The 25,000-nt window shown below is 41.8% G+C and overlaps 1 protein-coding gene across 1 annotated transcript in view; it reads left to right on the forward strand.

The window, feature by feature from the left end:
* Window positions 1-25,000, forward strand: part of Mamdc2 (MAM domain containing 2) — a 169,842-nt gene that overhangs the window by 45,572 nt on the left and 99,270 nt on the right. Inside the window, exons 3-4 of the mRNA XM_027406513.2 lie at window positions 20,420-20,691; window positions 22,718-22,802. Of these exons, the coding sequence (XP_027262314.1) occupies window positions 20,420-20,691; window positions 22,718-22,802 (357 nt within the window). The remainder of the gene's footprint in view (window positions 1-20,419; window positions 20,692-22,717; window positions 22,803-25,000) is intronic.

Here is a 25,000-nt window from a genome sequence, read left to right on the forward strand (position 1 = left end):
TGGATGTGTGCTCATGTGTGGAGAGGCCAATAGTTGACACTGGTATCTTCCTTAATCATGCTTCATGGTATATTTTGAGACATGATCTGTGCTGACTGATTTTATGTCAACCTGACATAAGCTAGAATCATCAGAGAGGGAGCCTCAGCTTCTGCCTCTAGGTTCCTACCCTCATGGTTTTTTGTTCTGTTGTTGTTTTGTTTTGTTTTTATAATTAATTTTATTTAGAAACAATCGTATTTTACATATCAATCCCCCATTCCCTCTCCCTCCCATCCTCCCATGCCCCTCACCCACTCTCCAAGGATAGTGGAGCCTTCCATGAGGGATCATAAAAGTCTGTCACATCATTTGGGGGAGGGCCTAGACCCTCCTCCGTGTGTCTGGACTGCAATAGTATCCCTCCATAGGGAATGGGCTCCCAAAGTTCATTTTTTCACTAGGGATAAACACTGGCTCCACAGTTAGAAGTCCCATAGACTGCCCAGCCCTCCTAACTGGCACCTACATTCAGAGGAATGTTTCGGTCCAATGCTGGTTCCTCAGCTTATGACCAGGGTCCGTGTGCTCCCACTAGGTCAGGTCAGCTGTTTCCATAGGTTTCTCCAGCACGGTCTTGACTCCTTTGCTCATCCCCCCTCCCTCTCAGCAACTGGATTCTAGGAATATCTGCCCTCATGTTTTTAATGATGAACTGTTATATGGAAGTGTGAGCAAAATAAACCCTTTCTTCCCTAAGTTACTTTTAATCATGATGCTTCATCAAAGCAATAACCTAATTAGGACAAGGGCTCTTCCCGATGAATGTTGGGATAACTGATTTAACTAGAATGGCTGGCTGTCAAGTCCCAGGGATACTCCTGTCTCCACTCCCCGACTCCAAACTTGAATTACATGGATGCTGGGATCTGAATTCAGATTCTGGTGGTTAAACATCTTTCTCCCCAGATCCCTTGATCTTATTCCCATTTTCCTATATACCAAAGCGCGTTCATGGCATTAGAAAATCCCTTGTTTTCTACCTTGAAGATTTGTCCATAATATAGGTGTGAGAGGGCTGTGCATGCACCTAAATTTCCAACAGATCAACAAAGTCCAAACACCTTTATAAACTATGAATCTTCTGTGTTCATCCTCCCGAGTCTCTTGGTGCCCTCAAGATAACATGTTCAAAGGATATCGAAATTTGTGGATAGACTGAGCAAATTGGAAGTGTCATACTGATCCCAGGAGCTAGTCTGTCCCAATTCAGAAAGACATTTCAATATTTCAATATTTCTTTGAAGATTTGTTATGACTGAGATTCCAGGAGAGAATATCCAAGGACTCATCCCCTCCTTATCCATCACTCACTCCTCCTGTGCTAGGTGATTTTACCTGGTCCAATCTCACATCCAGTCACACTTCCTAGCTCTGGGGAAGTACAGGAGACAGGCAGGGCTGAGGCCCAAAGGACTGGCTAAATGCAAAGGGCACAAAGTTTACAGAGCCCTCTGTCTTCCCTCTTGATTCAGACAATGAAGCACCGGGATATAAAGAGCCAGAGGAGTAATGGCCACTTTAAATAGCTGTAGTTTTGTTCACAAAGGCTAGGGTTGGCAGTAGCCTTACTGCAGAAATCTCTAAGAATTACAAGACTTTTTAATGAAGAAAAAGAAAAAGGAGACAAAAAAAAAAAACTATTTTCAAAATCCCAGTTTAAGTCTACTTGAGTTTCCTAGGAAAATCTATAATTCACATATTTAAATGCTCTCCCATCTAATGGCCCATGCTTTCTTGCTTTGGCCCCAGTCATTTCTGATTTGGAGCATTACTGACTCATCCCTACAAAGTTATCGGGCATTTTTTTTTCCTCCGTCCACAAATCCCAACTTTTGATCTAAGAATTCAGAGAAGCGTCTTGGCTTCTCCACAGCTGAAAGGAAAATCGAGAGCTCTTGCAGCCTTAAATCTAGAGAGGTGTATGAGTCACTTAGTCCAGCTCTGGGACTACTCCTGGCAGGACTGCTGTTGAAGGACCAGTGAGGAAACAGGGCCAATCATGGAAGTTATTTTTCTTTGAAGAGGCCATTCCCTGCTCATCCAGACCTGCAAGCTTAAAAAGCAATTTCCTCGCCCTGGTCCACTTTCAGCTCTCACAACACAATGCCACCTGCAAATCAGAACTTTCTAATAAATGTGTGTCCTCCTTTCTCCCCAAGAAGGAATGTTGAAAATGTTAACAAAAAAGGGAAGGAGGAAAACCAGGAGAAGGAGAAAGGAGAAGAGGAAGAGGAAGAAGAAAAGGAGAAGGGGGAGACAAAGGCACAATATTCTAGGAGACACTATATTCACTAATGTTCAATTTCAACATTTCTTTTAGCTCCTAACTTCTTCAAAAGATTGTTTACTTGGGCTGGGCTGTGACTCAGTGGCCAAGCATTTATCTAGCATAGATGAGGCCCTGAGCATCATACACCCACTAAAATTCTTTAGATTTACCAAAGGAATCATAGGCCATTTATTCCTGTGAGTGAAATCAGAAGGACTTCAGGATAGCCATTACAACAACTTTGGAAAATGGAGAGAGAAGTGTTGTTTTCATGTATGAGCACTCGCTTTCCATCTGGGCAGCTCCTCTGTATGTTCATTTTGTATCCTGGGCCATTTAGCAGTATCTCAGCATTCTTATTTCAAAGTATTTATCTGTGGGATTTTCTCATTTAGTTTCATTAGATGTTATCTGTTTTGGAATGGTTTTTCTAGAAAGTAGTTCCCATCTCAGGTTTTCCTTCTTAACTGTTTCTTACTCTACAATCAAAACAGCAAAGGAAAGGACTGTCAAGGGACACAGTCTGTCCCCTGAGCTCAAACAAGTACTGCTTGCTCAGATCCATCTGTCCTATCAAAGGGCTCTAGTAGTCACATGACAGAAGAGAATAGCAACTGAAGACAAGGCTGACTGTTGCCCCTACAACTGGATTCCTTTCTCCATCCTTCTCCACGTTTTCCCTTTTCCTATACCTTTGGCACCAGCCAAAGCCCTACCTATCAGACCCATGGAGGAAAATCAAAGCAATTGCTCTGAGGCACCTCAGGTCTTCCTTCATTGATGTGGGCCAGTTCAATGACGTTACTGAGGGGATGCCTCACTCAGCCAGACACACATACATGTGAAAGTCACAATGAGAAGCATCTTGTATCCATTCCAGTGCAGATGAGCAGGCTCTGTCTAGCTCTACCATGCTGTAGTTTACCAGCTTCAAGAAGTCTAGGAAAGGACTTGGACCAAATGGCTTCTCGGGTTTTGTCTAATGTTAATATTTCATGATCTTAAATATGTCCAACTGGGTACCGCTTGTGTTACAGACTCCAATTTGGCTCCCACATACCATGGAAACCATGTGTTGGTGATTCTCAGCTTCTTTGCTGGCATGTGGTTTTTGTAAAGTGGGACATTTGTGCTCTTCTGTACCTGTCCCACACTGTCAGGCTGGACAGCTCCACTTACAATTTTGCCTCCTCCTAATGAGTATATCCTGCCCAATGACCCAGCAGGCTCTATGAAAAGTGACCTGACTTCAGATTGCCAGAAAAGCATATATAAATCTTTAAACAACTGTTTTGTTTACAGCCATGTGTCTAAGGTCTGAAACAGTCCCTGGCACAGAGTACTTGCTCAATGAGTAGTGCTGTTCAATGAGTAAATGATCACAACCCTCATTCTGCATGCTGGTGGCTGCATCCTGTGCTGGCCACATCACATGCTGCAAAGTTACCACCACTGATTCTTGCCTCTGGTGCCACGTTGTCCCATCTGCCCTATTCTTTCCCCACACTGATCCCATTCAAAGGTCTTCTTTGAGTAATGACCATGCACTCAGTTCGGTTAATAAGCCATTTGAAATGAGTCTGATTTTCATGATTTTGCTATAATCCACTGACACCATCAGCAAATGCAGCCAAAGGACTTGGTGAGTAGAATATTTTCTTGAGCTCAGGAGTCTATGGGCACCTCTAATGACAAGCAGCAGATGGGAGCTCTCTCCTCTGTGACAGTGTCTGACCAGTTCTAGGGAAAGCCTGATGGTCACATGAAAAGTGTATACAGGGACTTTTGTAAAATGAACTTCACTATATTTGAAGTGGCAATAATGAAAACAAAACCTGTTCTCTGATTCTGTGTTGCACATTTTTAATCCCAGTGCTTGGAAGGAAGATGAACTGCAAGGCTTGAGCCTCAAACCAAAGCAATATATTAAATTTGTTTCATGATAGAAACTTTCAACATCTACAAATATGTATTGTTCCATAGCATACTTCTTCCCATCACCACCCAGCACCAAAGATCCAGGAACCATGGAGGATGACCTGCTTTACAGAGTGGAGTCAGGTCCTACCATGGAACACTGAAGGTTCTGAAGGTTCCAGGGACCATGTTATTCCATACAAGGGTGGTGGTAGCTGAGAAGGCCAGGACTCAGAAGATGAAAACCTTCTTTCTTACTGTGTTGGCTTTGTCAAAGAACCCATTGCCTGGGGAGCTATCCAAGGTGCTGTCCAAAACTGGTCTTCCCTGAATCTCTTGTCCTAGCATTGACCTGTCAGTCTATCTTAAGCTTCTCTCTACTGTTCATTTTAATTCTAAAGCTATCTGTGTCCCCCATTTTGGATTGTCTCAGGCTTCTACTGGATTCTAAATCATGAGATATCTTCTGGGGCATTCATAAATTTCTATCAACCAGCTTTTGATTTCCTCTTATTTCAGGGTCTCACTATGTAGTCTTAGTTGGCCCTGAACTTACTATGTAGACCAGGCTGGCCTGTAGAGGTCTATCTGCTTCTTTATCTCAAGTATTGGAATGAAATGCATGTGCCTGGCCTATCTGTACCTCATCTTGACTCTGCTCCATCTGCCTGGCAATTGTCCCCTCTTAAAATTGATCATATGTCTTTAATGCAAGGTTTCTGTACCTATGCCACGTATCAGCAAAATGGTAGAAAGCAGAGGCAGACCAGCAAGAGAAGTTAAATTTCAAAAATATGATGCTCTTATTTTGTATTATTATAAACTGCCTGAATTACATATTGTCACTAAGGTAGTTTTCTAGTGAAAAAATACCTAAATATGCAGAGACTAAAAGGAAAAAAGAAAAACAGTTTTCATACTTGCATTAATATCTTTTGGCATGTTTGTTAGAGTGAGTTAAGTAGTCAGCTATTGTTGGCAAGGTGAATATTAAAACATATGTTTGATATATAGACATCGGTCCTTTTGCAATTTTTACCCAAAATTAAACTATGAAAATTATTAACTATAGCAGTTGATGCCACAGACTGGCAATTGGTGCTATTTTTTATTTTAAGATACCTCTTTTTCTTTTAAGATTTGGAACACTAAATTGATATTCAGTATAATATTTGCTTGAAGGTTTGTTTTATGTAATTATAATGCTTTATATTACAATAAAATCTTTTATGTACATTCATAAAAATTACCACTATAATATGTGCATTGTCCACGAGGAAAAGTAAATGTACATTAACTTAAAGGACAGTTCATAAGTATGCGTGCCTATCTCCCGGGCTTCATTTATAATGATCATTCTATCTGGAGAAAGGGGAAAACAGCTGGGAGTGTCATGCCCATTATCTCAGCACTGGGGAGACAAAGATTGAAGGCTAGCAACTTCTAAGCCAATCTGGGATAGTCTGTGTTAGGAGTTATCAGAAGACCCTTTCTCAAATGAAGGAGAGAAGAGGGGAAGAGAGGAGGCAGGAAAAAGATAGGGGAGAGGAGGAGAGGTAAGAGGAAAGGGGAAGGAAGCCTTCGTGAGGAATGCACTCTGTTTCCAGTCTACTGAACACTGCCAGAGGTGTTTGTGTTGGCACCTAAGGCGGATTTAATGGCTCTGTGGAATGGTTTTTACTCTGTCCCCAGCCCTCGTGTGACCAATGACCTGCATCTCTAAGACAGTTCTCAAGATTAGTGACACATATCATAGCCATTAACATTTTTTTCTGGCTGTGGAAAGTTAATAAACCCTCCTGGGACTACATTCTTGACCTTGTCTTCTGATAAGCTCCTAACATAGAGTACAAAATGTTAACCAGGCACGACATTCCTACTGGACTCCAGCTGAGATTGGCTTCAACTTAGACTCAGTAACAACAGAACTGGAATGGTTAGCTAACCCATTTTAACAGCAGGATGCTGTTACTCCATCAGAACTCTCTAGACAGCATGGAATAGGATACAGATCAGAGGAGAGCCAATCACACAGAATGGAGGTCTATGAACCTGATGTCCCTTGCTGTCATACCACTTGGGGCTCATTCTCTGTCCAAGAACTACTGATTGCCCAGTTCCTTTATTTTCCAAAAAGGTAAAACAAGGCTTGAAGATGTTAACCCACTGCTCAAACTCACACAGTAAGTGTGGGCAAAAGAAAGACAGGAGTCTGGGCTCAGAATCACCTTCCACAGCCCAGTCCACAGCAGTTGTCTATTCTCTTCCTGTTTCCTGTAGTTGAAGCCTGCATCATGCAGACTTCCTTATTAACAAAACTCTGTTTTCCTTCAAATAGAAACATCTCTAACTCAGACTGGTGTAAATTAAATGAAAACTTTATAATTTAACGTAAATCAAAAGCTTGGTGGGATCCGGCTTTGAGTTCATGTAGGGGATTAAAGATGCTATCTGGTTTGAGTTCCCTCTCTTTGTGTCTCTCATCCCTGTCTTCTGTTTTGCTATCTCTATCCTTGGGGGACCTTCCTCATGGACTCTAGCAGGTAGAGGCATCCAACCTTCACATAACTGATAGTTATAGAAAGAAATCTGCTTTCTCCTAGAAACTTAAAACATTCTTCCCACAGGCCACACTTACCTGAGTTGGTCATATGATTTTATTGCAATTCCAGTCACTATAGCAAAATCGTTTGATAATTTGACAGCCCAGCTTGGTTCACATAACCATCCTTGGATGAGTACAATTAGGAGACATGAAGTTGTAACAGCACCATGGCATTGAGAGATGGTAAGACCCTGAAGTTAGTGTAGACATGCAGGAAACTCAATAAAATAGGTTGGTAGAATAGTATTATAATGACTTGGCAGACATTCATCATACTAAATATTCATGTACATTCCTATGAGGTCATGTTATAATCCAAGTAGTAACACCAGGAACATGAAACTTCCTACTTGATTCAGTACTGCAAGCAAGCACCCCCATCATATTAATTCATTAAAAGAGTTCAGATTTTATATGTGTTTGGACTTTTGCATCTTACAAAAGTATCTTTGTATTTTAAAAGCTGGATAACCATTTGGTTTACATACTTATGGGGATTGGCAAGAGAATTCAAAAAATTAAAAATAACATTGATCTTGGACAAATGATGAACTAAAGACCATTATAATGCCCACAAGAAAATTAGATTAACTGCTTTAATAAGAATTTTGGTAATTAATACTAAAGGACTTACTACCCAATGGCAAAATAGATCAGGAATACCACATAATTGAGAATATCAATTATCAGTGGCTTTTATACCTGTAAAAACTGTTCTGCTCCACATAGCAAGGAGAAGTCACATGATACCTTCTGTAAAATGCCATTTTGATCTATTGGAAGATCCCCATCAGTCTGATGAATGCTAAAATTGATTTGGATAGTAGAAAAATGTTCCTATGTTTTACCACTAGTTAAAAAAAAAGGTGATACAATTTCAAGAAGGAACATTTGGTACCACTTAACCAAAGTTTAAAAAAAAAACTCTATTTCCTTTCATTCTGTAATGCCAGTTCTAGAGCTTTCTCCCATAGCTGTACATACTTTGAAGTCTGTGCTTAGTCATAAATAGAGGATTATCACCATATTGCTTTTAAAAGCAAATGATATGGGGATATGTTCAACACTATGACAACAATTAGTTGAATATGATGCTTCTAATTAGAGGGAAGGCTATGCAAGAGTTATATATATATATATATATATATATATTATATATATATATATATATATATATATAATATAGGATAGAACTCCATGGTAGAGCTACACATATCATACCTCAATTCTGGGACAATTTTTTCTGTGAAGTTTTAGATTCTAGAGTCACTGTAGGTGAGTGAACTGAACCTATGATCCTTTCTCCTCTCCTTTCTAGCTCTCCGTGATGAAGCCTTAGGGTGTGAGTCTTCTGGCACAGCCTTGAACCAAGTCAAGGCAGGTCCAGGAGATAGAATGTGTCTGGATTTGATCTTCAGCAAAGACAGTAAATAGATGTATTTATAAATGATAGATGGAGGACAGATAAATAGAATCTCTAAAGTATATTCAAAGAAAAAGGGTATTTTAACCACTTATATGAAAATTTAAGATCTATATCTTAACTATATCTTAACTAAATATATAGTTGTATTAGCTACTTCTCTATTGCTATTTAAAAAACCCACTTGCTTGGGCATGCTAGCAGGAGTAGTAATCTCAGGGCTTATATCTTGATCTGAAATCAGAGAGAATGACTAGAAATGGTGGAAACCTTTTAGACACCCAAAGCCCACCTCCAGGGACATACTTCCTCCAACAAGACCATGTCTTCGAAAACTACCCAAACAACCCCATCAGATGGGGAGCAAGTATTCAAACTTCTGAGCCTGTGGGAGGGGGGATAGACTCATTCACTACAGAGGTTCCATGTATTTGTGTATATAAATAAAGCACCTCTGACATAATAACCTAGGATTTCAGGATATCAGGCCTAGTTGGTTGTCTTATGTTTTTTAAATTTTGTATTAATTTTAAAAAAATAATAAGTCATCAAATCCATATATAGTGTGGTTCAGGAGCCCTGGGAGATACCACTCCTGTCATTCTTTACACACAGGCATGATGCGCATATGTGCACACATACACACACACACACACACACACACACACACACACACACACACACACACACACACGGCCTTGGCTTTTTCCAGAAAAAGAATCAGGCTAGGACCAAAGGTTGCAGGATGCCCTGTTAAATTTGAATTGTAAATAAGCAACAAACAGTTTTCTAAGGTCAGTATGTGCCGTACAATATTTAGAACACGCGTCAGTAGTTCCAACTGCTCTGTCTGGCCATCTGAAGGAATCTGGAGCCCACTGCTCATTAGGCAGAGTTCAGTGTCCAAGCCAGGCTTCTGCAATCTGTCAAATGAAGAACAAAAGTGTCCAGCTTTTTCATGGGGTTGATGGGAGGTTCAGGCCAGCTTCAGTGATTTGTAAATAGTTAAGTCTCTAAGACTGAGGAAGAATTTTTTCCGTCAGTGTTTTGGCCTTGAAATTCAAACCACTTACTGAAACCTGATTTCTTCTACTTCTATTTTGGTTTCTTAGAAGACTTAGATACAGATACCCACATATTTCTCTCCATAAAAAGCAAGCATTTGCTTCTAAAATATGTAATAGGCCATATAAAATATAGCAAGACCTTCATTTTTCATGGTCAGTTTCCCTTGTACTGAAATATATAAAGGGATCTACTATTTAATGAATTTGTCACATGCTTATCAAACACCTATCATGTGCCACACCTTGAAGCTAGAGATGACTAAAACAGATACAGTTGACCATATCAAAATGCATAGTGTGGTTGAGATCTGGCTGGGGAAACAAAGGGTTAAAAAGAACACTTCTCCCACTGTGCTCCGTCAGAGTGTCAGAATCACCTTCCCAATATACTTGCCAAACTGGCAGTGACTCCAGTTACCCATTGTGCTTGGCATCATCGTTGTTCACATGTGTTTTGTTTTTCTTTATTTCATTGTTTTCTTTTTGAGGCAGGGTCCCTCTAGAGAGCTCAGGTTGACCTTGAATTCATGATCTCCCTGACTCAGTCTCCCCACTGCTGGGATTAGAGGGACATGACACCAGGCCCAGCTCTTTTATGTCAATATTTCCATGGAGTATCTTCTAGAAACTATTCCAAGAGCTGGTGTCTAAGAATGCAAACATTCTTATTCAGTGGAGGCCTTTTTTACTTGCTCAAGCTTTGTAAAGCTGTGTTCCCTTTCCAACAGCCTCATGACCTTTCCCTGTGGGTTCATCACTTGGTTTCCTGTTGGTAGTTGCTAAGGTAAACTTCTCTTCCAGAACTGCCACTGAGGTCAGCGGGGTTTAAACCACACCCTGCATAGCCCTAAAGAAAAGTGCAGACAGACATCTGGGTGGCAGTTTCCAGCACTGGCCACTGTTTACATTGGAGATTGCTGCTGGTGATCTCCTTAAGCACTCATAACATTCTGTAATCTTTTGATACAGCTTTTGCAGGGTTAGCTACGATGAGAAGTTTCCCTGATGTCAGGGGGGAATGACAATGTCCTTGGAGACAGCTGTGCAGTCCTGCTCTGTCATTGCTCCATGGAGTCCTGATATCTGTGTATTGTAATGCCTCCAAACTGGGAGTTTGATAAAAAAAACCATTGCTCTCTTTAATCTGGAATGTCACATGCTGGAAAGCTTTCTGAATGCTTCCCACAAGCTCTACGTTCCGGCAAGGCAAAGAATTGCTCAGTTTTACACTTCTTTGCATATCTCAATGTAGCAGGGTTAATGTTTCAAAAAATATTAACAGTAAGGACATATGTTAAAGTAGTTTAGTGTGGCATGAGTCACTAGTGAAGATACTAGCTGCCACCAAATGTCATATTTCCTGAAGTGAAATTTAGAAATAAAGGTTAGTGAGAAATTATTAAGAAATTTGAAACTAATGAGAAATCCCCATAGTGAAAGGAATTTTAACATGTCCATATAAAACCAATAATGGGGAAAACCTACTGTCAGAAGGGAGTTTACTCATTTATTTAAAAGTAGAGAATACAAACCTGCTAATAGCCAAGCAGATATGCTGCATGCCCTAAAATGTGGAAAGTCCTAATAAGGATGGTAGATGAGGAAATAGGCAAATATAAATGGAGCTAATGGATGCTAAAAGAACTTAGAAGAGACATCCAATAATGTAGGCGGAGGTTAGCAAAGACTGTCTGGAAACCGAAGTATACAACAAGATCATGATGCACAGTTAAAGCTGTACATTGCATGGCTATCCCCAATGCTGCTGTCAAAAATGGAGTTCAGTGAAGTGTCCATGACCACTGCGAAGTCCTTTCCGTATAGAGAGAGGGTACACCCTGCTGTAGCCCTGTGGGCAGGGTTAAAAAGGAAATGTGTACACTGTCATTTTGTTTTGCTCTTTAAACACAGGTTCCCCTTTTCTCCTGATGCAAAACTGCACTTGAAATTCCCCACATGAGAGCACTTTGCTATGCTAGACTTTGTTCTGGGAGGAGTTTCTTAGCAATGGGGGCCCAAACAGAGCTGCAAAGTGTGGTGACGCCTTCTCAATTACAGACCACTTTGCCCATCACACTTTAGATGTGGGCTGCCTGTAAAGAGGCAGTACAAACCAACATCCTCAGAATGTTGATTTCTCTAGAGAGTTGGGTCTAAGTTAATACCTCTTAAATCACATTCTCGGCACAAAAATAAACCTAGAGCCAAAGGGTTTGTGTACTTTCACTGACTCCGAATAAGAGTCTCTGGGACACATATCATTATTAAGGGACCTCGGATGGCAGCAATAGAGCAGAGAAGCCATTCTTATTGAAAACATTCCAGGAAGAAGTGGTAAAGCAATGAAAGCCCTATGGAGTGACCCCTGCTGTTTAACAGGGGCCGGGAGGCCTAGTGGGCTGATTTTTATCACATAGCATGAAGTAATACATTGTCTAGCTGCTGAGTCCAAATCCTTTGTGGAAATGAACTCCTCCGAAGACTTATCCTGATACCTTCTCCTTGATGTCAGGGAGTAAATACAGCATCCTTGTACAACAGGCTGAAATCTGGGGATGCTGCCAGGGATGGCCTTTTGTAGAGTGGCTCTGTAACCCCTCATGCCCTTGCTGCCACAACTCCAGCACTATTTACAGGGATATTTGGGGTGAGGAGAGCTTCAGAACCAGAGACTTAGGAGTGTCTCTGACAACCAAAATGCAGCTGGAAATATCATTGGTTGTATCCAGTGAGTTAATGATTTGTCAACATCTTTCCATTGTGAGGAAGTTACTCTACTATCTATCGGTCAACTCTAAGACATAGCAAAATACCGTATAGATCAACTATAAAGCACAGTACACTACTGTAGATCAGCTGTAAGACTTGTAAATGTTAGAAACATTAATGTGTTGAGAACCTTCAGTATTAGAGGCAATGTGGTAAAATATAGTGATTGTATCATGAACAGAAATTACACTTACAGAAAGATCTAAAAAGCTCCCACATAGAAGCATCTGCTCCCCGAGAATACAACTAAAAGAAAAAGAATAAAATTTTACTCACAACAGAAACATCTACTTCTTGCTGAGGATATAAGTCACTGTGATAAAAGATACATTTTTCTTCTTGGAGGAAGATAAACACAACTATGAAAACATGGGTTAACAAATGTGGCAGAAAAGAAGGTATTTGGAGACAGCATGGTACAAGGGAGGGGCATGCACTGTGGGCCATGTCTTGTGTTTCTAGCTGTGATCTTGAGCTGGTAGGTTGACCTTTGTGATGATCTGACCAGAATAAGATATGGGTTTAAATATGAAGAATCTTCTGAATAACAAGTATCGGTGCCCTGTCTCCTTTCTCATTGGGGATTGAGCACAGGCCCTGTGCATGTTGTGCAATCATTTTACCATAGACTTCCTATGTCTGTCCTTGAACTTGTGTTCCCTTGCTTCTGTCTCCCTGGCAGCTGAGTCTGCCACATACTCAGTTGAATCTGTTTCTCAACAGATAATTTAGGAATTCTTAAAAGCTATGTTTATTTTCCCATGATTATTTTAAAGTAATAACAGTATCCAGAACCACTGGGAACCTCAAACAGGAAAGAATATCAAAGTGAGAGGGGTTTGTGCTAGATATTTTCAAACAATATTTTTACTAGAAGTCATCAGTAGATTTATTGATGATTATGGATCTGATTGAGAAAATTGAGTATTAATAATCTCAACTGTTTACTAGAGTGCATAGTGCTATCCCAATTATTTTCTTTTTTTGGTTTTTTTTCCAGACAGGGTTTCTCTCTGTAGCTTTAGAGCCTATCCTGGTACTCACTCTGGAGACCAGGCTGGCCTCAAACTCACAGAGATCCAACTGCCTCTGCCTCCCAAGTGCTGGGATTAAAGGCATGCACCACCAACGCCCGGCTCCCCAATTATTTTCAAATAACAAAATCAACTGGTTTTAGTTATGTGTACTGGGGTATGTGCAAATGATTGCAGGTGCCCAAGGAGGCCAGAGGCATCAGATCTCCTGAAACTGGACTTTTGAGCTTTTCCCAACATGAGTGCTAGGAACAGAACTCAGGTTCACCAAAAGAGCAGTACATGATCTTAACTACTTTTAACCATCACTTCCATATGCCCAACTATTTTTGAGAGCCCTTACCTACTAAATTTTCTATACATACTCAGAAATTTGTCTTTTTAATGAGCCATTGATATACCAAAATAATCACGTGTCTTTCATATGTAAGTTTATGGCTTGTGCAGAATTAGGATACAGGTCTGTGAAAGAGCCCATCTCCACAATAAGAATCTGCTTCTTTGCAAAGATTAATGTTTGCTACATTGTTTGAATGCATTGCTGTCCAGAATGGTTTGATCATCTGGTGGCTCCACTGGTGACTGTTTGGTACAGAACACAATTGGGCAATGGAATAGATAGATCGGGAGAAGTTAGGATGAGAAAGGCTGGGTACAAAGTAGCAGAGAATCACTAGGCCGAATGGATCTAGCTGTGAAGGGCAGAGTCTTCTGTGCAGTGGCAGAAGTTGGTATCAGATTAGAAGGGTAGGGCCATTGAAGCAGCAGAATAAAGAGTAGCTATATAGGAGAATTCTGGTATAAGGTGACAATGTGGTTGCTGATCATCCAAAACATCATACTGACTGGGAATATAAGCACTAACACTTATTAAGATCTTGGCAATATGCTAATTACCATACGATATGGTCTTATGTAAACTTCTTTAAAAATGCTACTGAATCAGTGATTTAGCATTCCCATTTTACCAATGGAGAAAGTGAATCTCAAACACTATAATTAACTTTCCCAAAATGACAAAGTTTCTAAATAGTGTGGCTAGAATCTAAACCAACATCTGGCTAGCATGCCAGATCCATTTGATCACTCTACACCTTTCCTTAGGCAGGGTGTGATCCAGGGGAAAAAGGCAGCAAGCAATCAGGGAAGAATATCCTAGTCTGAATTCAGGAGCTAGATTACAGCCCGGTGAAGGAAGCTGACAAAAACAACAACAACAACAAAAAAAACTATACACCCAAACAACAAAAACGGACTCTTCAGGTTGCATTCGTATGTTCATGAATGTGTATATGCAATGATAATAATCAGAGAAAATGAGGCTATCATTTGAGAGTGGAGGGAAATAAGAAAGGTGGAGAGAGAGGATGTGGGAGGGGATGAATGCAGTAAAGAGGAGAGAAGTGATGTGATTATATTTTAATTTAAAATATATTTTTAAAAAATAAATACAAGGAAATGTTTTTGTCTTATATATGAAGAATCCTAAGAGCACAGCAAGAGAGAAGTGTGAGTGTTGCTGGCTTACAAGATCTGAGGCAGAGTCTCCCAGGAGTAAGCTGAGCTTGTGTTTGGATGACACTAGGTAGGAACAAGCTGGGAGGTGAGAAGCTTCTGAGGATGGACAAGAAGAAGGAGACTCCCACTGTAGAGGGCATCGATGTTGGATTTAAGATCAAAGGAATAGTTGTTATTTTTGAAGAGGAAATGAGAGAAGGCTATTCTCACAGCAGCCCTGAACATTTGCAGCTGATCTGCAACCTGAATAAAACACTTTTCCATGCTCAGAACCTAAAGAAAGTAAGAATGCAGTACAAACTTCCCACTCTCTGGAACAACTAAAGGACTTACAACTCAATAACAAATGAAAAATAACCCCAAATTTTAATAGAAAAAAAGGATTTTAATATATTTGTTTGCAAAGAAGGCATACAAATAACCAATAAACACAGGAAAGGTGTTCTACGCCATAAATCATTAGATAAACACAACACAAAAGCATACCTAGACACCACTTTATATATTCAGGATGTCTAATAAAAAAGATACACAATTCTACCTACATTGTAATTGTCAAGAAAATAAATATATACAAATTGTTGAGAAAAATAAAGATGCACAATAGCAGGCATAGATAGTTCTATCCATAGACAAAAAAAGTAGGACCCACACATTGTGGATGGGATGCAAACACTTCAGCCACACAAGAATTTCTGCCAGTTCCTCCAAAAGCTAAACATAGAGTTACCATATGAGCTAATGAGCAGTGAATAATGGTCTCATCAGTGAGAAAGATTCGAATGATCATCTACTGAAAACTCACATGCATGCTCATAATAGCAGCCCTGCTCATCATAGCCAAAAGATAGAGTAACCCAAACATCAGTCAGCTGATGACTGCAGGATGCAAAATGGACTTCATGTTAAGAAGGAATGAAATTTTAATACAGGTGAACTTCGAAGACATCTAAGGGAAGAAGCTAGCCATACACCAGAATGGGCAAATCATATAGATTGTGGTCTCCACAGGCTGGTGAAACAAGGGTGAAAACCCTGTGAATGAGTTTAGAAAAAAAAATGTTGGGGGGGGTTGAGGCAGGGTCTCTCTGTGGCTTTGGAGGCTGTTGTGGAAACTAGCTCTTGTTGACTAGGTTGGTCTTGAACTCACAGAGATCCGCCTGCCTCTGCCTCCAGAGTGCTGGGATTAAAGGCGTGCACCACCACTGTTTTGAACGGCACAAATGTTCTAGAATCACATAACAATGAGATGGCTGTGCAACTTTGGGAATACACTGAATTGTATTAGAAGGGTAGATTCTATGATGGGTGAATTCTTTGTAATGTTCTATTGCTGATGTCAATCTAGCCAGTATGGAATAAATCGTGTATATTGTCCCCCTCTCCCCCTGCAGTATGTTCTCTTTAATAAAGTAGACTTTACAGGGATTTTACTAGTTATAGTCTGGAGATTTCACTTTACAACTATCTCTTGCTCATTCTATATTTGATTTCACAAATTTCCTCTAAATATACCATGTTCCTTCTAGTTTAATTTAGCTGTAACATGACCACAAAATACAGTGTTTCTTTGAAACCCCAAGTAGGGATTACAAGAAGCTTCAATCCCAGTGCAGACTCAGACTGCCTGGCAATGGTTCCATGGGGCTTTGTGTTTAGAAAGATTCTGAGGCTGGATCCAGGCTAGCTATGAAAAGTGGACTCAGTGATTCAGAGTGATGATCTTGGACTAGGAGGTGCTGATTAAGGCAGAAATATTGAGTTAGTTAATTAAACTAAGAAAGTTCATTGCTCTACTGGGTAGGTAAACCTGAGAATAACTAGTATACATATTCATACAGAGTGACCCAGAGCTGAACTTGAGGTCTGTAATGCAAATGTGGAATCTCAACATTTTGAAATAGTCAATATTTGTGGATGAGATGTCAAAAATCACTCAATAAATAGTACCAACTTTTATCAGACAGGAAAATATCAAAGTATTTTGAATAATGCATTTTTGGTAGAGCATGCTTCAAAGGCTCTTAGCAAGCAATCATTAGCATATGCCTACTGGGAATTACAAAGTGAGAAAGAATGTCAAGACAGATGTGAGGAGCATGACTGTCTTCCACTGGGAGAATGATAGACTTTCCAAGGGCTATACTCTTGGAATAAACTGTCTCTCCATCTCCCTGCAGCTAACCTAATTGCTGACCACTCCATGTCTAGGAGTAGGATTGTGTATTCAACTTCCAGCTCCATACAGGAATTTAGTCTAGCTTAGACTTGCACCAGTCTTGGGCATGCTATTGCAACCACTGGGAGTTCATATGTAGAGCAGTTCTGCTGTGTCCAGAAGATAATGTTTCCTTATAGTCAACCACCTCCTCTGGCTGGCCCTTATACTCTTTGTACTCCTTCTACTACAATGCTCCCTGAGCCTTGTGATGGAGAAGAGTTTGGTATATATGTTCTCTCTAGGACTGAGCATTTTGCAGGCTCTTATTCCCTGCATCCCAGCCAGTTATGGGTCACTCTATTAACCACCACCCTCTACAACACTTCCCTTTTGTCGATAAAGTCTCACTGGTCTCAAATTTGTCATCCTCCTGCCTGATTCTTCACGTGCCAGGAATTAAGAGGTGTGTATCACCATACCCAGTCTAACACAGCCCTCACCAAAAAGTACAGATATCCCCAATTGATAGGCGCTATGTAATAACACATTCACTCAAGTTTGAGTTCTCCTTTGAACCATCTCCTCCCTCCCAAATGTGCTATAGGAACCTTTGCTGCACTTTCTGTGATAGACCGAAGATGACCACCTCACCTGGGCAGAGCAGTAGAGCTGGCCCTGGTGGTGTAAATGCAGGTGAACCAGATCTGAGGACCTGAGAGCAGGAGAACTGGCCCTGCTCCTTGCTGTAGGCTGCCCTGGCTGAGCTAGCTGAGGCAGTGCTGGAGAGCTCACCTGGTTGGTGACAATGAAGGAAAGCTAGTGAGCTGACCAACCCAGCTACCACCCAGGCCCAGAACCAGGGCTACAAGCTGGCCCACCCCAACATTCATTTCATCTATGATCTGCTGGAGCAGGTGAAGGGGATGAACCTTCAGCCCCAAGAATGCAGGATCTCCACAACACAGGACAAGAACAGGATATACAAGCGGAGCCCCATTGAGAGTCATTATCTGTGATATAGCAGAAACCAGAGGCCTAGAGCCAGACCAATGACCCGTGGCAATGAACACTTACAAGTAAAGATGAATGGACTAAAGAGTAAACTGTGTGACTCAATGGGCCACAGCTTCCTCAATGAGCTATTCTCTCTCTCTCTCTCTCTCTTTCTCTCTCTCTCTCTCTCTCTCTCTCTCTCTCTCTCCCTCCCTCTCTCCCTCCCTCCCTCCCCCCCCTCTCTCTCTCTCTCTCTCTGTCTCTCTCTCTGTCTCTCTATTTTGTTTGTTTGGCTTGGTTTCTCTTTTAAATTGTTTTGTTTTGAGGAGGGATGTTGCAAGGGCTGAGGATGGCAGCCAGGGAACAGGGTGATAAGTAGGATCAGGATGCATAATGTGAAATCCACAAAGAATCAAGAAAAGTTAAAAGAATTTTTTTAGAAGGAAATGTCTTGAATCCGTAGCAGGTGCTCTAATGTTACTCTGGAACAGCTTCTTATTAAATTTAGTAGTACCTGGTGATAAGAGTATGTCTAGCCCAATAGTAGTTTTGTGTCTTTATAAAATGTAATTATAGAAGTATAATTAAGACTACTGTCAAAAGGTAGAGCTTACTATTGCTGGAATGATCCTGAATACTAAAATGGACATTTGATTAAATATTTAAAAAAGAAAAAAGATGCCTAGGGAATGAGCTCCGTTTCTTTAGAGGGGAAATGGCCCACTAGATGACACCAGATACAAGTTTGAAAACTTCAGATTCAAGTTTGAGCTTTCTTTTCTAGAATGTGGAAAGGAAAGAGGGAAGGGAGCTGAGGCAGGAGAAACTGGGAAATGCCCAGGAGAAGTGGGCATCTACAGCAGCAGCTTTGGGATTTGTCAGGGATGCTGGCAGCACACAGTGCAGAAGTTCTTTTCTCTCTTAGGTCCCATTTCCCACCTTTTTACTTCTACAGGAAAAGTAGCACTCTCCACGCCTCCCCATCTGTCTTAGTTATGGTTTCTACTGGTGTCATAAAGATCAGGGCCAAAAGCTGTGCACAAAACACTTGGTGGTGACAATAGCTTTAAGGATCAGACTTACCATACTGGGAGGCGGGATCTGAGATGCTTCTAAAAGCTATTGTCACTGCTGAGTGACTGCCACATGAAGATTGCCTCCTGGAGATAAGCTTGATCATGGAATCCTCCAACTAGCAAGATGGCATTCTGGGTCCTAGATGGAGGGTGATCATTGGCTGAGCTGCTTCTTGCCTGCCAGAACCGGCCACTGGGGATGGCTATTTGGAGCAATGCGTGTGGGAGGATAGGCTGAAGGAAATCAAGGAAAACATAGATGTATTTCAGAGCTGTCTGGTAAGAGTTCAGCGTTAGGGACCCAAACTACCAGGGGGGAGTCAGCAGCCACATGATAGAAGGCAACAGGTTAATGTGGACACAAATATGTGAACTTGCGGGCATTTGCAGTCTTCAACTTCCACTTCCAAAGACGAATAAGCAAGTGAATCACTAGGCTAGGAGTCCAGGTTGCCAGATTAGTGTAGAAGGCTTCCATTGGTGTTCTGGGCTGCATTTGTTCCCCCATCCTCCATAGGAAAGTGATTGCATATCCTGGTCCAGCCTGCAGAATACCACTCATCCATATTAAGTAGGTTAAAGGCAGAGATAGGAGAGGGTGGTGGGAAAATAGAGAAAAGAGAATTGGGAAAGGAGAAAGAAGGACGATGGGAGATATAAGAGGGGGAAAGGAGAGAAAACAAGGAATTGAGAAAGAGGAAGAGATGCTAGAGGAAGACAAAACACAGGAGATCCGGCTGTGCCCACTGCTTTCCAAGTCCTGCACAATACCTTCCACATTTAGTTATATTTGGTTAGGAAAGAGTCTAGGCAAAGGCAATCTGATTCTTAATTAAAAAAACTCACACTTTGTCTGGCTAGGCCCCAAGAGCCAGGCTGAGTAACTAAATCAATTTAATCAATTCTGATGATACAAGCTAAATGCAAATTAAATCATTTGTTCTGGGGAGAACTGTGTAACGAGATGGTTGAGTGAGTGTATCTAGTCACTATATTTTGAGGCTTTGGGGTCCAGCCTGCTCATATTGCTCCCTATAATCCTTGTCCTGAGCCTGCACCCTCACCCACATGAGGGCCAGGGTGCCTTGTGCAATGGGCTAAGTGGTCCTGGTGTGGGATGAGGAAAAGCACCAGATACTTGGCCTTGGTGTCCAGAGTTCAGAGGAGTTAAAGAGAAGGAAAACTGGACAGGACACTCCACTCTCTTGAGAGGCCCACTAATCTCCAGCCTGATGTCATGTGGGAAAGTGGCTGCAGTATGACCAAACCATGTAAGGGTGTCCAGCCTTTCACATTGTCATATAATAGCCTTTACGACTGTGTTCGGATGCATTAACACTTATCCTGGGGTGTATGTGGCCCATGTGATTCAGGGTAGTCATGCCCATTTCACAGGAGACCAGAGACCCGTGTTCAGGCAATTCCCTTGGGCTGAGACAATGCATTTGCAGGATCTGTCTTCCCACTGGTTTAATGGACCAAACAGTTGTCTTTTGTCCAAGTTATATGCAGAAGACTAATTCCTCATCTGTGTTCCTCTCTCAGGCCATTATGTGTATGTGGATACCTCTTTTGCCAAGCAAGGGGAGAAAGCTGTGCTGCTGAGCTCTGATTTGCAGGCTGAGGAATGGAATTGCCTTCGCCTGGTCTACCAGATAACCGCACCCCTGGGCTCTGTATCACATCCCAGCCAGCTGAACCTCTACTTGAGATTTGAGGATGAAAGTTTTGATCGATTGCTTTGGTCTACTAAGGAGCCATCAGACAGCTGGCTCATAGCCAGTCTGGATCTTCAGAACAGCTCCAAGAAATTCAAGGTAGGTGGGGTTAATGAGGAAGATATGAGGTGTGTGATGTACTCTACGGTACATGATGTATTCTAACAGTGGTTCTCAACCTTCCTAAAGCTGAGACCCTTTAATACAGTTCTTCATGTTCTGGTAACTACCCAAACATAAAAATTTATTGTTGCTACTTGTTAACTAATTTTGCTACTGTTGTGAATCATAATGTAAAGATCTGGTATGCAGGATATCTGATATGCAACCCCTGTGAAATGGTCATTCAACTTCTCAAAGGGGTCTCGACCCTCAGGTTGAGAACCATTATCTTATAAAAAGTAAGTCAGTAAGGTTAGTTGCATTATAGAAAGTTAATGTAAATTAATACTTGTTTATTCCTAAGGCTAAATGGTGCTTAAGTTTATCTCTGCAGTGAAAAGGTGCTTTCAGGAGCATTTTTGTTGCCAACCGTTTTTGCTTCATCCTTCTAAATTGTTCATGAGCTATGTTGTGTTGTCTTCCTAATGGTTTGATTGCTCCAAAGTTTGAACAAAGCATTATAAAATGAGATGTTAAAATACTTTGAAAGAGAAAAGTTATTTCCCAGGCATGTTTCCTTTCCTTTTCAGAGAGGCTAATTGTTCTGTCAGCTCTGAGAGGAAGACAGAGGATATAAGAGGTGGGGTGTGGAGGGGAGCAGGGAATGAAGGCAGAGTGTGGCATGTAACAATAAGTCTTTCCTCCAAGCCACCCGAGCCCTGCAGCCACGTGGGTGCTTTCTGCCAGGCCACCCAAGTTCCGCACACTGCCACGTTATGGTCCCAAGTAACACAGAGAGACTTATATTAAGTACAAATGCTGCTTGGCCAATTACTAGGATTTCTCATCTGCTAGCTCAGCCTTAATTATCATAAATCTATATGTTTTATAAGACTTATCTTATTGGATGCCAGCAGAAGCATCCTGTCTTCCCTGGCTCACATGGTGACTCCAGAGCAGAGACCAGGAGGAAGAGAGAAGGGAAAAGAGACCACTTCCTGCTTGTCCTTGTTTAAATATGAATCAGCCTGCTATGTCACTTCCTTCCTGTATCACAATACTTCTTTTTACTACATTTCCCAGAATCCTCCTTGACTCCTAGTCCCATCTAACTTGCCGCCTCATTGGCCAAACAGTACTTTATTTAACAATCAATAAGATAAACATACACAGAAGTACATGCCCCATCAATGGCACATATGAGAGTTTGTGTCATTGAGGACACAACAGAGCCACCAGGAGAATCCCATTCCTAATGTACTCCATTCCTAGGCTCAACCCTCTCCTTTGAAATGCTGTAAAACAGAGCATCTCAGGCTAGCCCAGCCTGTTGGGAGTCTCTTCCCACCAAGCAGCCACTAGAGCAAGAACGTCGAGTCTGAGTTCCTATTTCACCCCATCCTCCAATGGTTATCAGACCCCAAATCTACCCACACAGTTGCAAAATATCCTGCAAAAGCCACAGAAGAAAAAGTTGTTTGAGAAACGGGGCCAGATGCGAATATTCCTTGAAATCAACCGCATGGATTGTCATGCATTTATCTGTTCTTTGTATAAAATTCTCAATTTCTCATCAAAGTAGAAACTATGGATTGACTGATCCTTCCCATCTCCTGTGGAGATTTCTGACTGACAGATCTGGGCTCCCTGATTTCTCATCCAAGGATTTCCCCACACATTGCCTTTTTTTTCAACCCCTTCATCATCTGCCCTCAGTTCCTCAGCACATGCTTCCTCAGGAACACTGCTCTCCTCTCCATCCACCAATGACTGCCTCCGTGAACACAGGAGGATGTGGAAGTCAGGGTAGCATTGGAAGACTCTGAGCTCCTGTTGGACACTTTGTTCATGTCAAAGTCCTCAGTGTACATGTATATGTTCATGTATGCATGGGTACAATTACAAAAGAATCACATTCAGCAGCCATGAATCACACTGAATGACATCTCCTAAGAACTGACATATTGGACAGGAAACATGGTGTTTGATGCCTGACTCCTCCCCCCCCCCATATGCTCCACAGATTTTGATAGAAGGTGTCCTGGGACAAGGAGACATGGCCAGCATTGCCCTCTTTGAAATCAAGATGACAGCCGGCTACTGTATTGGTGAGTGAATTTTGTGATCACGGTGGTGGAATGCAAATCTCTTTCCACAATCCACTGCCAGAAAGCACTAAATTGATCCTAAAGGCCAAGGATGTCATAGAGCATGCTGCAAACTGCATAGCAGCTTCTGTTCTTTGATAGGGTCACCTGAAGATGGGACATTGATCCTCAGTCTTTGGTGTGGAAAAGCTCATTAGCATCTAATCTGAACTGGTTGGATTAACAAGGAGAAGCAGTCACTTTTACTCCCAGCAAGGCTCTCTAACCTTCCCCAGTTCTAATAAAAACAATTGCTGGCTTGCTGTGAACTCTATTTTTGGTAGTCTTTGCCAGAAGAGCAAACATCCATCATCTCACCTACTTTCCTGACACATGCTACTGCTGTCTTCTCAATCATTAAAATTGCCACTTAGATGCTACCTTGTGTGGGCAGGATTGATTGTCTGCATGACAGCTTTGAGAAGGCAAGAAAGGGACAGCCTCTGCCCCATGGTACCTGACTATCCCTCATTGCCCCTGACCATAACTCTACACAATGAACACTACACAGAGGAGCTAGTATCTGTGCAGGTGCACATAGAAGAAAAGGGTTGTCTGGGGGCAAAGCTTGTAGGAGAAAGGTCCTTAACATACAGGTACAAAGGCCAGAGACAAACAGTCAGTAACCCAGAGGGAGCTTCTCTTACAGAGACTGGTCTCAGGACATGGAGCCTGGGTTTACCAGAATTATGAGGTTGGTAGGTGCTAGACTTAGACTTCAGGGGACAGGTCTGTAACTGTGGCTTTTGGATGATTCCACTGGTTTCCATGAGCTGGAGACAAGGAAAATACAAACACATAGGAGCTAGCAAACTCCCAGAAGAGACTCTGACTTTACGGGGATTACAGGATGAGGACCTTAAACCGGGGATGCGGGAGAAAGTGGAATAGTAACTTACAAAGAGCCTATGCTAATGCCCTGTGGTGCAGCTTCTCTGCTTTGATCTTTCACTGGTACCTCTAAGGCAAAGAAGGAAAGCAGATACAGCCTCCATCCAGGCTTCTCCCATGAGTAGTCTAGGTGCTGCCCCTCCATGCACAGGAACAGTCAGACACACCTGTGTAGCTCTACCGGCTGGCTCGGTCCCTCACTGCACCTCCCCAAACCCGCCCTGCTCTTGTCATCAGCAAAGGGAGCTGGTTCCTGTGAGGGTTGAGAAAAAGTGGATTTAAGGGTGGGTACTCAAGAAATGTTTGTTTCTTTCCCATAGATGATTCAGTGGCTTCTGGTTTGTTTGAAACAAAAAGGATGCCACTTAAGTGTATCTTGCCACGCCATCGCCCCTCCTTGCTCTGTGCTCACTTCTCTTGGTTCCTTGTCTGTGCAATTGGGGTAATAACAGTACCTGTTACAATAAATCTTTCTGCCAAAAATCGCAGAGCCCTACCACCACGTATGCACTTTACACCAGTCACCTGCCCGAGTTAGGGCCCAAATTAATACACAGAAACTTGTATTAGGTACAAAGCTGCTTGGCCAGTGACTAGGATTCTCATCTGTTAGCTCAGTCTTAATTATCATAAATCTATACTTACACATAAATCTTATACTTATACATAAATCTATACTTATACTATACAGTCTTAATTATCATAAATCTATCACCACTCTTGCCGGTGGCTCACATCCCGCCGCTGGAGGAGGTGAAGGGGAAAAAGACACTTCCTGTTTCTCCTTGCTTAAATATGAGTCTCCTTGCTATGTTACTTCCTGCCTGGATCACCACTTCTCTACTACATTTCCCAGAGTCCTCTTTGACTCCTAGTCCTGTCTAACTTGCTGTCTCATTGGCCAAACAGAACTTTATTTAACAATCAATAAGATGAACATACACAGTACATTCCCCATCAAGTACCTTTCTCAAGGAGCTCTGTGGGGGATTAAGTGAATTCATAGAAAAGGCTTAGACTAGTGCCTGGAATGCTGAGAAGGATTTTATTACACACTGTGGCAGCCCTTGGCACTAGATGCTGAGCATCAGTTGGCAGATACTGCAGTGGAAATTTGAAAAGAAATCTTGAGATCTGTCAGTGCTTGCTGACAACTGTACCAGCTAGGATCCTGGCAGGAAGGTGAGAACTGGATGTGGAGGTTGGGGGGGTTGGGGGGATACAGCCTTGCCTCTGTAATGTGAGGAAAGCCCATCAACATCAATGAG

Source organism: Cricetulus griseus, chromosome 3 (assembly GCF_003668045.3).
Source record: "Cricetulus griseus strain 17A/GY chromosome 3, alternate assembly CriGri-PICRH-1.0, whole genome shotgun sequence".
Taxonomy (NCBI): domain Eukaryota; kingdom Metazoa; phylum Chordata; class Mammalia; order Rodentia; family Cricetidae; genus Cricetulus; species Cricetulus griseus.